This window comes from Syngnathus scovelli, chromosome 20 (assembly GCF_024217435.2).
Source record: "Syngnathus scovelli strain Florida chromosome 20, RoL_Ssco_1.2, whole genome shotgun sequence".
Taxonomy (NCBI): domain Eukaryota; kingdom Metazoa; phylum Chordata; class Actinopteri; order Syngnathiformes; family Syngnathidae; genus Syngnathus; species Syngnathus scovelli.
Window position 1 is genome coordinate 4,923,947 of NC_090866.1, and position 15,226 is coordinate 4,939,172.

The 15,226-nt window shown below is 43.4% G+C and overlaps 2 protein-coding genes and 1 long non-coding RNA gene across 3 annotated transcripts in view; 1 reads left to right on the forward strand and 2 right to left on the reverse strand.

Moving 5' to 3' along the window:
- The window catches only part of mrps18a (mitochondrial ribosomal protein S18A), a 59,960-nt gene extending 49,935 nt beyond the window's left edge, over positions 1 to 10,025 (reverse strand). Inside the window, exons 1-2 of the mRNA XM_049757869.2 lie at positions 9,883 to 10,025; positions 4,163 to 4,275 (exon numbers count right to left, since the gene is read on the reverse strand). The gene's annotated coding sequence lies outside the window, so the exon portion shown is untranslated. The remainder of the gene's footprint in view (positions 1 to 4,162; positions 4,276 to 9,882) is intronic.
- LOC125990560 (uncharacterized) lies at positions 1,353 to 10,035 on the forward strand. The gene is made up of 2 exons (XR_007489003.2): positions 1,353 to 2,508; positions 8,327 to 10,035. It is a non-coding gene; the product is annotated as an uncharacterized lncRNA (long non-coding RNA).
- Positions 10,036 to 10,648: 613 nt separating this feature from the next.
- naga (N-acetylgalactosaminidase, alpha) lies at positions 10,649 to 14,458 on the reverse strand. Its single transcript, XM_049757865.1, has 9 exons — positions 14,290 to 14,458; positions 13,816 to 13,972; positions 13,602 to 13,742; positions 13,248 to 13,459; positions 13,074 to 13,168; positions 12,846 to 13,007; positions 12,561 to 12,758; positions 12,359 to 12,499; positions 10,649 to 11,190 (listed from the first exon to the last, which is right to left on the reverse strand). Exons 2-9 carry the CDS (start codon positions 13,968 to 13,970, stop codon positions 10,984 to 10,986), a joined length of 1,311 nt encoding a protein of 436 aa, XP_049613822.1. The 5' UTR covers positions 13,971 to 13,972; positions 14,290 to 14,458; the 3' UTR covers positions 10,649 to 10,983.
- Positions 14,459 to 15,226: the final 768 nt, after the last annotated feature.

The following is a 15,226-nucleotide window of genomic DNA, read 5'->3' on the forward strand; positions in this document are numbered from 1 at the left end:
ATTTCCGGGGCTTCGACTGAGTAGGTGAAAGGTGGGGTACGTATTGGATTCCTTCTCCATTTCCAAACAAATGGCTCCTCCTCCTTTGCTACAAATTGGAATATTCCATGAATCACATCATGACAAATGAATTGATTTCTTGGAATACAAATGTGACAAAAATAAAATGCATGTGGCTGGCATTGGGTCCAGAAATGTGAAATAAAAGTTACAATTGAGCAAGAATTTATTCATCTCCCCTCTTGGTAGCCACCGTCTCCGTTTATTAGCCACAAGCGCGGCATTGTTCAAATTATATAAATAAATAACTACAAGAGCTCGGGGCGAAACATCTTTGGCGGCGGTGTCAAATTCCTGATGCGCCACAAGTCGATTTGTTCTCAAAACGGAGTTGATGAATGTGCGGCGGAAGTTTCAATATAATGATCACTGTTTGTTCCCTCGTTAAACAATGAGTTGTTTTTTTTTTTTTTACATTATCATCACTGTTTGTTCCTTCGTTGGACACTGTGTTAAATTTGTTTTTTGTATATGGTGTAAATCATTATGCTCGCTCCTCTTCTTTCCTACTTGCACATTTGGACTAAAAAAAACCTTCTCATGTTTGCCTGCTTTGCTCTTTTCTATGCATTTGACAACAAATAACACATTGCTTGACTTCCATTTGAATGACCCACCTGGTCCCATACGACAGACCCCTTCTCAGCGTAAACACAGCTAAATCTTAACTTCTTCCCAGGCTGCTTTATGGAGGCATTAAATTGATCCATGGCATCATATGTCGGTTATCCTCCACATTTCCAGGTGACACTGACCAGATTTGTTTTGTTTAACTCGACGGTGTTTTGTCTGGTGTTACGGTCACATCAGACGAGTTCTACGCTTTTTAAATCAAAGTTGATTTTGTCCTCGCTGCTATCTCCCGTGCGATTAGATTCCCACAAGCCATTTGGTTTCCCTTACAAATGAACACAATTAACTTTGACCAACATTCCGCTGACAATAAACACAACAATGCTCGCTTGACCTTTTTGCTTCCTTTCTCTCGTAACTCCAAAAATGTCACCAAGTTTCCATCTTGTGTTCTCTAGGGCATCACGCATGACCTGGTCGCATGAAATGTCATGTTGTGATCACACAGTATATTGTCTGTACATTAGGACGATAATCTCAAACTATACTAAGTAGATTAAATTTAATCTCTTTCCAGTGCTACAGTGGAGGATTTTCATTTATGTGGATGGCAAACTGCAGACAAATCCCAAGAGGAAACTGAGACCCCCGGAGCCGACCCGACCCGACCCCTCCACACCCTCGAAACGACGCAAACCATGGCAAAGGTACAAGGGCAGTGTCACAAAGTCAAGTGTCGCGTCACACACTGAAGAACCATGCGCAACTGTTTGCTCACACTGTGTGCAAAGTGTGTGGCAATATCGGGAAAGCGCTTACATCACGAAGTGTACTTCATGCTAACCTGGCGCGGTCAATAGCGCGTTCCCCTTTTGTAAAAAGTCGTTATGGCAGGGGGCGCAGAATGCTATTCAGGGCAAAGATATTTTCCACGACTACCACTCTTACCACTGCAAAATGAGGCTTACAAATCTGATTTGGAGAAAGCCTGACTCGTCCCATTTGCAGGCTTTTGGTTTGTCTGCCAAACTGAAGTTCAAGGACAAACAGATAACAAGACACACGCACACACACTAGCTACGCATACAGGTTTCCAAGACTAAATCATTCATCAAATTTATGGAAGGTGTCAGGAAGGAATTAGCTTGTGAATCATGTGCTATGTCCACCTTTTGGGGAAAAAATGTAATAACAACAAAAAATAACAATAATAATGTGTCCCCCGCCTACTGCCCGTTGACGGCTGGGATAGGCTCCAGCACACCCAAACCCCCGTGGGGACTAAGCGGTTCAGAAAATGGTTGGATGGATAACAATAAAAACAATAGCAACAACAACAATAATAATAATAGATTTAATTGGTTGTGTAATTTCACGTCTGATGTGAAGTTTAGATCTAAATGAATGTCTGGAAGTGTGCTCCCTATCAACAATCACGAGGAACCTAATGGGATTTCTCTCCTTGCACGTATATAAACACTTTGGAATCAAGAGGAGATAAAAGGCCAATGAGCTGCACTTAACTCTTTCCACACCAAGGCACATAAAAGGGGCTTCAGTCGCAAGGGACTCAAACTCATTGACATGTCCGATGTCCCCCACCCACCACCACCACCGTCCGTCAAACCTCCCACGAGGCATCGCGATCTCCTTTTAGCCTCGCCTATCAGCTGGCCGAGTGCCGCTGTCACCGGATCCCCTCGAGCCCCTCGAGGTTCCACGGGAATGGCATGTGAACCCAATTGGCAGCTTAACGGACGCAGAGCACTACAAACGAGAGGCTCTCTGGGGTCATTTCGCCGACAACCTCCCCAAAGAGCGTCCTCCTGTCTCGGAATGTTTGGTGTGGGTCGGACAGCTCAGGCTCCCCGCGAGGTAGCTAAATTTCAGACTGCTTTGATCACATTTATGATTTTATTCACAAAGTACAAGAATTGATCAATTTCATCCCATAAAAATTAAACTGATTGAAATTTTATGTCAGCTGGTATAAAAGAAATTGCCAGCTAAACACAAATGACTATATTGGGTTAATGTAGTCATGTTATACAGATTTGGATTACTGGTTGACGTTAAATTTCCAGTCAATTTTATTATATTACATTACAATAGTCCTGCGACAGCATTACTAGGTGTTTGTAGCATTTTAAGACCGTTGGCAGACTTAAGGCAAGCGTCTCGACTCTCTGGTTTTCCTTCAAAACCCCGGCGTCTTCCCCCAGCAATAAACGCGTCTTGCCAGAGATAATGTCAACGGCCACGATCCGGTTTCAGAAGAAAGTGGCACAGCCCAAGTTTCTTGGAAGCGATAATGACCTCTGCTAACTCGGCAAGATACGCTAGGGGGCATATGCGCCGAGCAACTTGTCGGTCATTGTCACATTTACGACGGTCCCGACGTGACGTTTTGAGGTTACCAAGCGCCTGCAATTTACTAGCTTGGCAGAAGACGGCACACTCAGTTACTGCCGTGTATACTGGCTTTTATATGATTGCTTTATATTTATGAGCTAGAGATGATTTTCATGTAAATATTTACTGCAATTATGACATTTCAACTGTGTTAGCAGAATTTAAAGATAATGAATCCATTGTCGGAAATGGCCCACTGAAGATACTGGCGGTACTCCACAAAACTCTTTAATAGAGCCACATAGTTTTACATTTTAACACAGTGATTTGCCGTTACAAGTAGAAAACAGGTGGTGCTTCATATACATTCTGATGTTTATTTTCCCTAAACAATCAAATCACTACATTCACCTAAATGTTGGAGATGAATGCTCGAGAACATCTTTTTACTTGACAAGGCCAAGTTGGTTTAGCTTCTTGTTAGCGGACATGATTAACTGCAGCTGCTAGTTTTTCTTTGCCAACATAAAAACTAATGTTTGCACAGCGCTCATTGGATTAACCAATACTCTAAACAATGGAAAAGTCCAAAGAACACTGTAAAGATCTAAGAGGAGATTTAAACAAGCATAGCAGTTGTGGAAGTTTTTTGAAGAGATATTTTAACAACTCCAGATTTCCATAATTATCATTTGAAACTACTGTACATAAATTCAAGTTAGTGGGACTTGCCACCACTTGGATCAAAGGAAATTGCTGGGGACATTTCGGAACATAACAACACGATTTTTTATTAATCATTGAACATTTTGTAATCAATCTAACCTGGAAAAAGAATTGTTCAAATGAAAAGTCCCAAGTTATGATAAAAATCATGTCTATGATGAGTTCCATATCCTAACCTCTCCCATTAGCTCTCACCTATCGGCATTTTTCATTCATCGCGAGCGAGTTGGGGGATTCCTCAGCAACCGTGCACATCTTCCGTCATCTTTTTCCTACGAGCGTGGCCAAGCACATAGCGACCGCATATACGTACATTGCGGTTTGCCGGTAATTACGACCTAGCATTGTAAAGTGATGGAGCACAGTTGCCAGGGAAGGCTCGCTGGCTTTGGAGCCGTGACTAAATGGTATGTGTTTATTTACATTCTGCCGTGTCGTCGAAAATACCCACCAGTTGGCTCGGGCAGTAAAGTTTAGTGGTAGTCGTCATCATTGCGAGGTGGTCTTTCATCGTGCGACCACTTCAGATTGGCTCCGGTTTGTGGAGGGCTTTTAGTATTTAACCTGGAAAGAAACAAATGGCGCTCAGTGACGTAACAGCGGTAGGGTTGAATTCTTGCATCATCTACTGAGGGATGATGCAAGATGATAAAATGCTTTGGAGAAACTCAGATTGTAGCTTCAACATTTGACTGGTCAATATTTGAGACTTGTGGTTCATTCGGCCGGCACTACTCAGTGACCTACTCCGAGATAGCAGGAGATCTTATTTTTGTATTTTGATACTTCACTCAATATTGTTCATCAAGCTATATTTCAGTCCTTGGAAATATTTTGATGACGCGGCTATGGTTGGAAGCCAGGCAAGTGTCCTCTTAAGTCTCAAATTTGTGTGCATGTGTGAGACAGGTGGCTATAATGACCAAGTAAATATTTGACACTGGCTAACAGCAAGCCCTGCAATGTTAGTCATATTTTCCACAGGCAGGTATCGGAACAAAACCCCGGAGGCTCATTTATGCTTTGGTACACTGCTCGGAGTCAAAAGAGAAAAAAGCTTTTCAGGCTCACAAACATCTCAGCATGTCTATGAAGATTCTTGTTGCAATGCTAGCCACCTTTCAGTAATTTATATGCTTTTAATACCCCCACATTTCAGGAATGACTACATCTTTTATTAGGGTTTTTTTCCCCTCTACGGTTGTCACAGGAATTATTTTATGACGTTGGACAAGATTGCCAAGACATGAAAAAAAAAATCCCCTTTGTTAGCCACAAGTTGCATCATCTTTTTTTCCCCACGTCCCATTCATGTCCTCATGTAATGAGACCTTGCGAAGTCTGTTGACTGACAGAGGGAAACTTGCCAGCCGGCGGTCCAGGAAACATTTTGTCTATCTTTTGAAGTACCGCTGCTTTTATTCTTCACTGGAGAGAGAGAGAGAGAGAGAGAAAGAGAAAGAGAAAGAGAGAGAGAAAGAGAAAGAGAAAGAGAAAGAGAAAGAGAAAGAGAAAGAGAGAGAGAGAGAGAGAGAGAGAGAGAGAGAGAGAGAGAGAGAGAGAGAGAGAGAGAGAGAGAGAGAGAGAGAGAGAGAGAGAGAGAGAGAGAGAGAGAGAGAGAGAGAGAGCGAGAGAAAAAGGTGGGGGTCTTCTAAAACTAGCATCCGCCCAAATTCTATTCCGAGATGGTTTACACATACGCATCACCGTATTGATTTTGACTATGATCACGTTCGAGGGGAAGTATCGGTGCACAGTCATGATTAAAATCTTGTCCAATGGGATTGAATTCTGGACCACTCAAGGACATTCCCAGAGTTGTCCTGCGGCCAATTATTTTATAGCCGTCTGTGCACGGTACCAAGAGTCGTTCTGTCTCAGCCCTCTGGAGCAGGATGTCTCAGTACAATGATTCCAAAACTCTTGGCTGGTTCTAGGAAGAGTCTTGGTGGTTCCAAACTTCTTCCGCGACTCCAGATCTTGCTACTTAGAACCAATCATGTCTCAGAGGTCTTCAGACATTTGCTTTGATTTCATGCTTGGTTTGTCTTGACATGCACTGTCAATCAGGGCCTCCATGACATCTCCAAAAGGCGCCTCGGGTCAAGATTTGTGTTTGGGAGTACGTCCAGACATGCAACACCTTACTGCCCCCTAGTGGTCACTAACCAGACTCAAATGACCTTGTGGCGCTGAAAGAGGATTACAGACCGTGAAACGACTTGGTGTTATTTTCATTGACAAAATCGGATGTGGTTCTAATGTGATCTTATCCAACACACACGAGTACCACAGTACAATATCCTTGATAATAAATGATCCGTTGTACTTTGACTTATCCGGGGAAAGTAAAAGCGGTCGACTTAGCAAACGTCTGACTCACTGAAGGAGTACGTGGCCACAGTCACACACACCCCAACGTCACAGCACAGCGTCGCCTTTGCGTCAGCGCTTTCCCTTCGCCACACACAAAGCCTAAACTGTGCTCGCCCAGGAATGAAACAGCAGCTGATCACACGTCGGCTCCAAGACTCTGAGCCCTCGGTGAATGAGCAAAAAAAAAGAAAAGTGTGTTTGCAGGTGCCATTGGACACAAATGGACTTTATGAGCCATGTGCCATCATGCTAAGGCCTTAACGCAAGTCACACACACACACAAACTTACTCAGAGCTGCTCAATTAGAGCCAAGTCCCCAGAGTTAATGTTTAGACGGACTCGGCCTACCAAGATATACGCCGACTGGGCTGAAGGTCGCTCTGCATGTCCTCTTTGATCTGTGTGTGTTTGCGTACTTGATTCCTGAAGTTGTATGAATCTGAAGAAAAATCTGTTTCCTCCAAATACAAATGAATAATAATTTTGGTTTTTAATTCTGATCAATAAAGGCATACAGTAAAGAAGGTTAGAAGTGCACATAGACACAAAGACGTTGAAATGTAATTGGACCAAAAAAAAAAAAAAAGAACATCTACTGACAGTAAATGGAAGCTATGTAGCCAAAAGAAATTCTACGAAATGAATTGACTGTTGGGAATAATTATTGAAACAGTTCCATGGAACAACTATTTTTTAGGTTGTAAATGTAGGTCAGTGCTTCTGCTCATGCTAAGGCCAGCAAAGAACGTCCAACACTGTGAGAATTGTATCGCAGTTGTTTCCAGGGAGTGTACACATTGTATTGACTCAAGTGAGGTCATCTGCTTGGCTGACAATTTTTGTCATTGTCTTGTATTGCATCGTGTTACACGGCTGACTTTTTAGAAATTCTAACGCCACCTAGGGGGGTCAACGGGAGTGAGGGCGGACGAGTGAGGGACAGATTGACAGGCAAATGGCCGGGCAGTCAAACGTACCAACAAAGTGACGGAGACGCAAAAAAATCCAGCTGTGTCCAAAAGAGGCCATCCAAATGCTGACAGGGCAAAAAATAGCACAACAAATCTCGCACGCAGATATTCGCAAGACCACATGAGAGGTTGCGAGAGGCATTGTTGACCGATCAAGTCTCTCTATTTTTATTGGCCGCCACAGTCACATGACGGCTTTTTGCCAACTCGGCACAGGATCAGGCCTTCATTTCATTCCTTGGCTTAACCCAAAACATTCATGTATTGAAAGTCCAACATGATATTGTGTTGTGTGACAATACAGTATAAAAACGGTTTCTGAACAAAAAGCAGAGAAAACAGGATTTTGATGAAAAGAAAATTTAGTGGCCTGCTGTGGGATTACAACCACAACAAATGGGAGGCAGAACAAAATAATTGTAAGTTGTATTTAAATGGGCGAAAGTGATTTCATAAAACAGTAAACTGAGTCATGCGCTTGGTAATGGAACAAATGACACCAGTTAGTGAAGGTATCACACTCGATACCAAAGATGTCCACCTGCTTCCCCCGAAACCTTCCAAGCATTCCCCATGGGGTTGATTCAGGCCAAATCCCGCTGCCGAGTTGGCCGTGTGCAAGGCTCCGGCCGGTGGAATGGTTTTTGTGCCTCTGCCCAGAAAGGCTCCTGCTACCGACATGGAAAACCTCTGCGCAACAATGACCACACACATGGGAGAACAGTTGTACAGAAAGTTGCTAATGTGTTGCTCCAGACTATGGATGCCATGGAGAAACCACCAAAGCTTGGCAAATATTAGTCCCGTTTCCACTGAGCACTACGTTTTTGGTTTAGTTTTAGCTCATTACTTACTGTCGCTTAGTCATGCTGTCCGAGCTCCCACAAAGCATAGCTGATCATCCAAAAACTGAATTTCCATGATAAGACATCACAAAAATCCCATTTTAGTAGATTTTATTTTGGGTTTTGAACTATGGTTGGTGTTTCAAATGAGGGTTCCTGCACACATTTCCTCACTGGCACCAATCTATGGTGGCATTAGACAAAAATAGGCAAAGTCTCTTTGATGACACTGAGATGGTTCAAGTTGCTTGTTATCATAACAGAGTTATAAATCAGTGAGATCATGACAATGACAATGTCTCTCTCTCTCTCTCTCTCTCTCTCTCTCTCTCTCTCTCTCTCTCTCTCTCTCTCTCTCTCTCTCTCTCTCTCTCTCTCTCTCTCTCTCTCTCTCTCTCTCCCCCCCACCCCCCCCCTCTCAGAAGAGACAGTGTCTTGACTGTGACCCTCGCCGGCTGCCAGTTGGCAAGCAACATCCTGGCCAGGTGCCACGCGAACCCGACGCCTCAGGCAACGTGCAGCTCGCCTCGTTCGCTGCGGCAGAATGGAAAGCAAACGAGGCTCCTCCTACACGCCCATCTGCTCTACAACAGCGCCTGCTAGCGGCTGAATGGAAGCATTGATTCATTCGGAAAAAAGCTAAACGGGCCCAAACACAAATACTGCCTGTTAGCCATTTTGTAGTGCTATTTATACGTCCAAGGATTAAATAATCACTAGGTCTGGGACTTTTTACCCTAAGTACCACCTTAAAAAAATATTTAGTTTTCCAGTAAATATTAACTGTCAACAATTCTAATTCTCATATCAAAATAATAATTCAATTTACTGAATGCCTTCATTGATTAAACTATATGAAACTAACTGAGAAAAATCTTTCCAGTCAGTAATTATTTTTGCTGCCTTATAGCTAAACGAATCACTCTTTGTCATGTACCTTCTTATAAATTAGACCAAACACGGCAAAATTAGGCTTGAACTCTGGTGAGGTCATGTTAATATTGTAAGCAAAAGCCTGTCTGGGGCTTCATCAAAGTCAGATTGGCAGTGACCCGGCAAGGGGAAATCAGGGGAGGTGGGGTGCTACTTAATCGAATCAGACCACGAGTGGCGCACAACCATTGGAGAGTGCCTTCCACCGCAGCTGTGGGCCTACGTGAGCTTCTGCAGGAGCGCCACACAAAAAAATCCCTCCCTTGTACCCTTCCGTCAGTTTTCTCCCCTTGTGTGCACCCACGAAAAGACTCTTGACTGTGCCCGCTCTTTTCAGTAAAATCTGTCCTCGCAGCTTTCCCACGTTGCCATCCGCATTCGGTCACATTCAGACGCATCAGCAGAACACAATATGTGAGACGTCAGATGTGACCTGACATTTTCATTTGCATACTGCCCAGTGATGGAAAGAAACTAAAGTGGGGTGGGACTCGATTACAAAGAGTAATCTAATTAATTAAAGGCTTTGTAATCAATAAGTAGTGATTGATCATATCGTTATCACATAAGTTATGTTAGAATTAATTTTAGTTAATGACTTATTCGACGGCGGCTCGGTGGCGCACTGAGTAGCACGTCCGCCTCACAGTTAGGAGGGTGCGGGTTCGATTCCACCTCCGGCCCTCCCTGTGTGGAGTTTGCATGTTCTCCTCGGGCCCGCGTGGGTTTTCTCCGGGCACTCCGGTTTCCTCCCACATTCCAAAAACATGCTTGGTAGGCCGATTGAAGACTCCAAATTGTCCCTAGGTGTGAGTGTAAGTGAGATTGGTTGTCTGTCTCTGTGTGCCCTGCGATTGGCTGGCAACCAGTTCAGGGTGTCCCCCGCCTACTGCCCGATGACGGCTGGGATAGGCTCCAGCACGCCCGCGACCCCCGTGGGGACTAAGCGGTTCGGAAAATGGATGGATGGATGGATGGACTTATTCGACACAGACACGTCAAATTTTTCACATTTCAATACAAAGAAAAAAAAAGAGAGACTTACCATTGTAAGGCTGGAAGTTACTTGGTTCAGGCCTCCTGGCATCCACACGAATGAGGGTCACGGACACATTGTCTCTGTAGCTTTGATGATAGCTTGTCTGAGTTGTTGGCAGTCAGTCATTGAATAAAGATGCGTTCATTACTTGTACCACAACATCCGTTGGTATGCTTCATTGGACTCCTTTCTGCACAGTTTTCACAAAGCCAAGTTTCTAAACAAGCCTTCCAGTTAAAAGGCTATTATTACAGAACATTTTACAAAGACTTTTAAAAAGAGAGACAAAACTTGCTCTTACCAAATTTGCCACTCGAAGTGACTTGGTTGTGACCGTATGTCATAATGTGCTGGCCTCCTTAATTTGGTTTTGGCATCCACATGAATGAATTGCGAACACGTCCTCGAATTCTTTCGGTTGGTGCGCTTCGTCAGTTTTCACAAAACTATGCTTTCAACAAGCCTTCCATTAGAAACTGACCTCCAAACTCGAGTCGAAGATAAGTTGTTGAATATTATATTTCTATTTCTTTCCATTTCTTCTATCAGTTTGTATTCCCTGACATGTCAGTTTCATGGTTGTTCCGGAAACAGGTGCATTGATTATTCCGTATGGTTTGGAACAACGGTTCCGCATTGTTTGGTGCGCAAACTCCAATTAGGACGCTGTCAACAACGGAAAAGCGGCAATTACGCTTCCCGGCCAGAAGATGGCAGTGTCGCCCAGTTTTGCACCAGTACAGACGACAAACAGTACATATGCGAAACAAAGTTGTCTTTGATATACATTTACTTAAGTTAAAACAACAAATAGTTCATAATGCGTCAACCACTGATGTTGAAGTGCAACCTTATTTCCAAATTGTGACATACAACAAAATCTATTATAGCGAGGCAGTGTTATTTATATGCTTTATAGATTGTCACTTTGAAAGGGAACATAAGGTGTGTGGATTTCAAAGTGGTTCACATAGAAATTTCTCTTTATTAAAAAGAAAAATTATTAAAAAAGAAAATAAATAAATACTCTGGCCCTGAGTGAACTTTAGTCTTCCAAATACACCTCCAGTTCGATCTGGTCAGTAAAATCTTCGGGGAACAGGAAGCTCACAAAAAAACGGGCGGGATGGCGTTGGAAAGGTCACCCCGGGCGAGTCCTCCGAGTCGGTCATTTCCAAAGAACTGGCGTGAGGGGGGGTTCGGTTTGGTGGGGGCCGAGACGTACCACATGACCACACCCGTGGGGTTCACAGACACCACGAAGCTACTTGAATCTTTGAGCATCGCAGTTTTCCCAGAGAAGACGTCATACACCTAAAACGGTGAGATAAAAAAAGACATGATGCGGATCAGCTTAAATAATGTGTTTCATTTAGAACAGTGGTTCTTAACCTTGTTGGAGGTATCGAACCCCACTAGTTTCATATGCGCCTTCACCAAACCCCTCGTTAGTGAAAAATTATTTTTTTTATATTCAAGACATAGATGTTTTTTTACTAATGCACAAAATGAGCTGTGCATGAACATCACCTTGTTCAAAGAACAAAACCAACATACCGTATTTTCCGGACTATAAGTCGCTCCGGAGTATAAGTCGCACCAGCCATAAAATGCCCCAAAAAGTGAAAAAAACATATATAAGTCGCTCCGGAGTATAAGTCGCATTTTGGGGGGCAATTTATTCGACAAAATCCCACACCAAAAACAGTCATGAACGAGCAACAACAGGCTAAACAATAGCAACAACAGGCTAAACGATAGGTATGCTAACGTGACAAATACAAACAAAGAGCTGAGAACGGGCCTGACGTAACATATAGAGTGATTAAGGACAACTATTACATGAATAACATGTTTATAAAACCATCGGTGTCACTCCAATTCATTAAATAGCAACAACAGGCTAAACGATAGGTATGCTAACGTGACAAACACAAACAAAGAGCTGAGAACGGGCCAAATAATAATAAATAATAATAATAAATATAAGAGGAGCAAAAATAGAGCAAGTGTACATACAGCAGACAGTGGACTTGGACATGGTGCTTTAAAGTGTTAATTGCTTTATTTGATGTTTTCTCTATTTTTTATGTTTTGAATATGTTCAAGATAAAGATATAAAAGCATGTGAAGTGATCAACTATACTAAAAATAACATGGGAAGTGGTCAACTATACTTGTAAGTAAGTGATGTCTTAATGCTCAAGTAAAAATTTGTGAAATAAAACATATATAAGTCGCTCCTGAGTATAAGTCGCCCCCCCCACCCAAACTATGAAAAAAAGCGCGACTTATAGTCCGGAAATTACGGTAATATGAACTCCAACAAATTACATACTGGCAAATCAGAAGCTACACGATAAAACAGGTTTGTTCGGACCTCCTCAGTGGGGGCTCTGTCGAACCCCTGAGACCGACTCACCGAACCCCGAGGGTTCGATCCAACCCAGGTTAAGAACCACTGATTTAGAAGGATACAGACCTTGTAGATGCCCGCAGTGTAGTTCAACTTGCCGAGGGATGTTTGGTAGCGGTACGGCATGTCATTGCGTCGACTGAAGAACACTAGGGCACTGGCATCGTTTGACAGCGGCCGCCAAAACACCTCAATCCCGCTCTTCTCCTGATGGGATAAACATTCTCAACGATATCCAGCAAAGGTGGATGAAAAATTAGCACTACACCTTCAGGATGCGTCGACCTTGAAGGCCCAGCGGGTCTTGGTTGATTCTGATGGCCATTTTGTTCTGCAGGATGCTGCGGGCGCCACTACTGATGGTGCGAAGGTCATTGGACATGAAGATAGGAGCGGCCATGATGGCCCAGAGAGCCATCTGTGACCGAGACTGCTCCATGCTGAGGCCAAAGTCACCAATGATCAACTGTCAGGACAGAGGAGTTTGCAAGTACTGTACATGACAAATTCATATTGCATCAATTTCCATTTGCATCAGATCCTCGGAACAAACCATATCGGGGTCATTCCACCTTCCGGGCCCGGCTGCAGCAATCAGCACATCCTGGTTGTCAAAGAACCAATCCACAATGTTCAGCACGCTATCCCACAAGTCCTGGATGTCGTCGTAGTTACGCCACACGTTGCAGATCTTGGCCAAAAGACCGTAATTCACCTAAAAATTTCAGAGTTTTAACACAAGTGCAAAGACGGTGACTGGTAGATAAGACGATTATGATACCTTAGGTGGCAGACCACCTTGGTAGGCAGGCCAGCTGCAGGAGTAGCCAATAGGACGGCCCGTGGCGTTTAGAGCCTTGGACATGCGAGGATAGCCTTATCCAGGGGAAGAACGGAATCAAAAGGGATCTACAAGCAAGCCACTGTTGATTTGCATCTATTGTAGGTGCGTTACCTTGCTCCTGCTCCTTGGCGTTTGAATAGCAACCGTCAAACTTCAACATATCAACCTCCCACTCAGCGAAGGTCTGAGCATCCACCTCAATCTTGTCCAGAGGCGTGCCTGGGTAGCCCCCGCACGTGTGTGTGCCCATATCACCATAGATACCTAACTTGAGACCCCGGTCATGCATGTAGCGGGACAGTCGGCGGATGCCTCCTGAGAACCTGAAGTGTAGCACAGGAGCTGACATTCTAAACCTGCTGACTCTTGTTTTTTTATTAGGCGTCATATGACTGGCACACCGTCGGTAAAACATTTATTGACCTAGAAGATTACTGTGTGGTTCGAGTTTGCGTATGTGCGTACCTCTTCGGGTCCGCCTGGAGCCGCCCCCGCTCGTCTCTTTGCATGGACGACCAGCAGTCGTCGATGTTGACGTAGACATAGCCCAGCTCCCTCCAGCCATCTTCTGCCAGCCTGTCGGCCATGTCAGTGAACAGATTCTCACTGGACGGAAACACACACGTTAGGAATCTTTTAGAATTAATTGGGTGAACAATTCCAAATGGCATCAACTTGCCTGATGCAATTCTTGGGGTCATTTTCACAGTCTATGTTACAGCGGAAGCGTTCCCAAGCCAACCAGCCCATAGGAGGGGTCCGCATAAGGCCGTTGTCCAAGGCAACAGTGGCCACAAGGAGTCTTGATGCCAACACAAGCGCTGTCCAATGCATCACTATGAAATAAAGTGTTTGGTTACCAGTTGCTCACATTTTAATTTGATTTATAGAATATGTAAATATATGCTACTAAGCATAACAGTAGTTTTAAAATTTCCAACAGGTGGACAAATCGCTACTCTTGCAACCTATAAATTATTGTTAACAATTCCATTTTTACAAAGACAAACGTATTCATTTCTTGCACCATAAACTGTTTATAATATTGTATTTCGGATCAGTGCCACCATTTAATGGCAACAAGTTATAAGCATATTAGTATTCTGCAGTAACTGTAGGAAGCAAAATATGAATATGACGTAAAGGAACTCACCGATTCTGAGGTATCGCGAAAATAATCGAAGAAAAAGTCAAGCGATGTGTCCAATGTCTTATATGTGCTTTCTGATCTGACCTCGCCCCGTTCAAAAGGAATACTGGAACGAGTAGTGTCCACGGTCCATATGTTTTAAATGCGGAAGTGGAGGTCACGTGACACGGAACTTGTGTCAGCTGACCACCAAGATGGCCGCGTCCCATTACCGTTGCCAGGCTTTCTTTTATCCTCCGAAAAATCAAGGCTGAAAACTTGATGTCGGCTCAGGATACCTCCAAATGTATCTGCGCCACAGAGATTTCATTAATTAATCTAAAAAAAAAACCATTTTCTAGAAGTAAAAGAATAAAAAACTAAAAATAAAATCACAATTTAAATGGGCAAATATATTTCACACAAGAATGAGGTGTTCAGACATCAAGTATTTGTGAGATTAAAAAGTTTAGCAAGATTAATCATTTCAAACGTTTTTTCATTTATTTAAAGTAAAAATAAACAGCTTTCACAATTGACTTTTTTTCAACCCAGGCTGCTATTGCTGTAAACACAAACATGTACATGAGCAGTGATAAAAACGACAAGCATGTGTCGTAAGATTTGATTGGTGGGCTGCTGATAGGTGCCCTAATGTAAATGTTTGAGGACGAGGACGTTGGTCCCTTTGGCGCTGAACATTAACTCCGCCAATCGATCGGTGTCGGGATGAAGATGGCAGGATGATGGCGTTCAAACTCTGCTGGCCTCCGACAAGATGAATCTTTTCTTCACATTTTAATTCCCACAAGACTTTGTGCTCCCTAGGCTGTCTTATTTGTCTGTTTTGTGATGAAGTCACTCAGGTCAAGCAACTTGATTAACTGGGTGATAAAACACAATCAAAGACGGGAGTCAAAGTTCACAAACATTCTCTGCCCTCCTCGGAGATTCTTCTCCA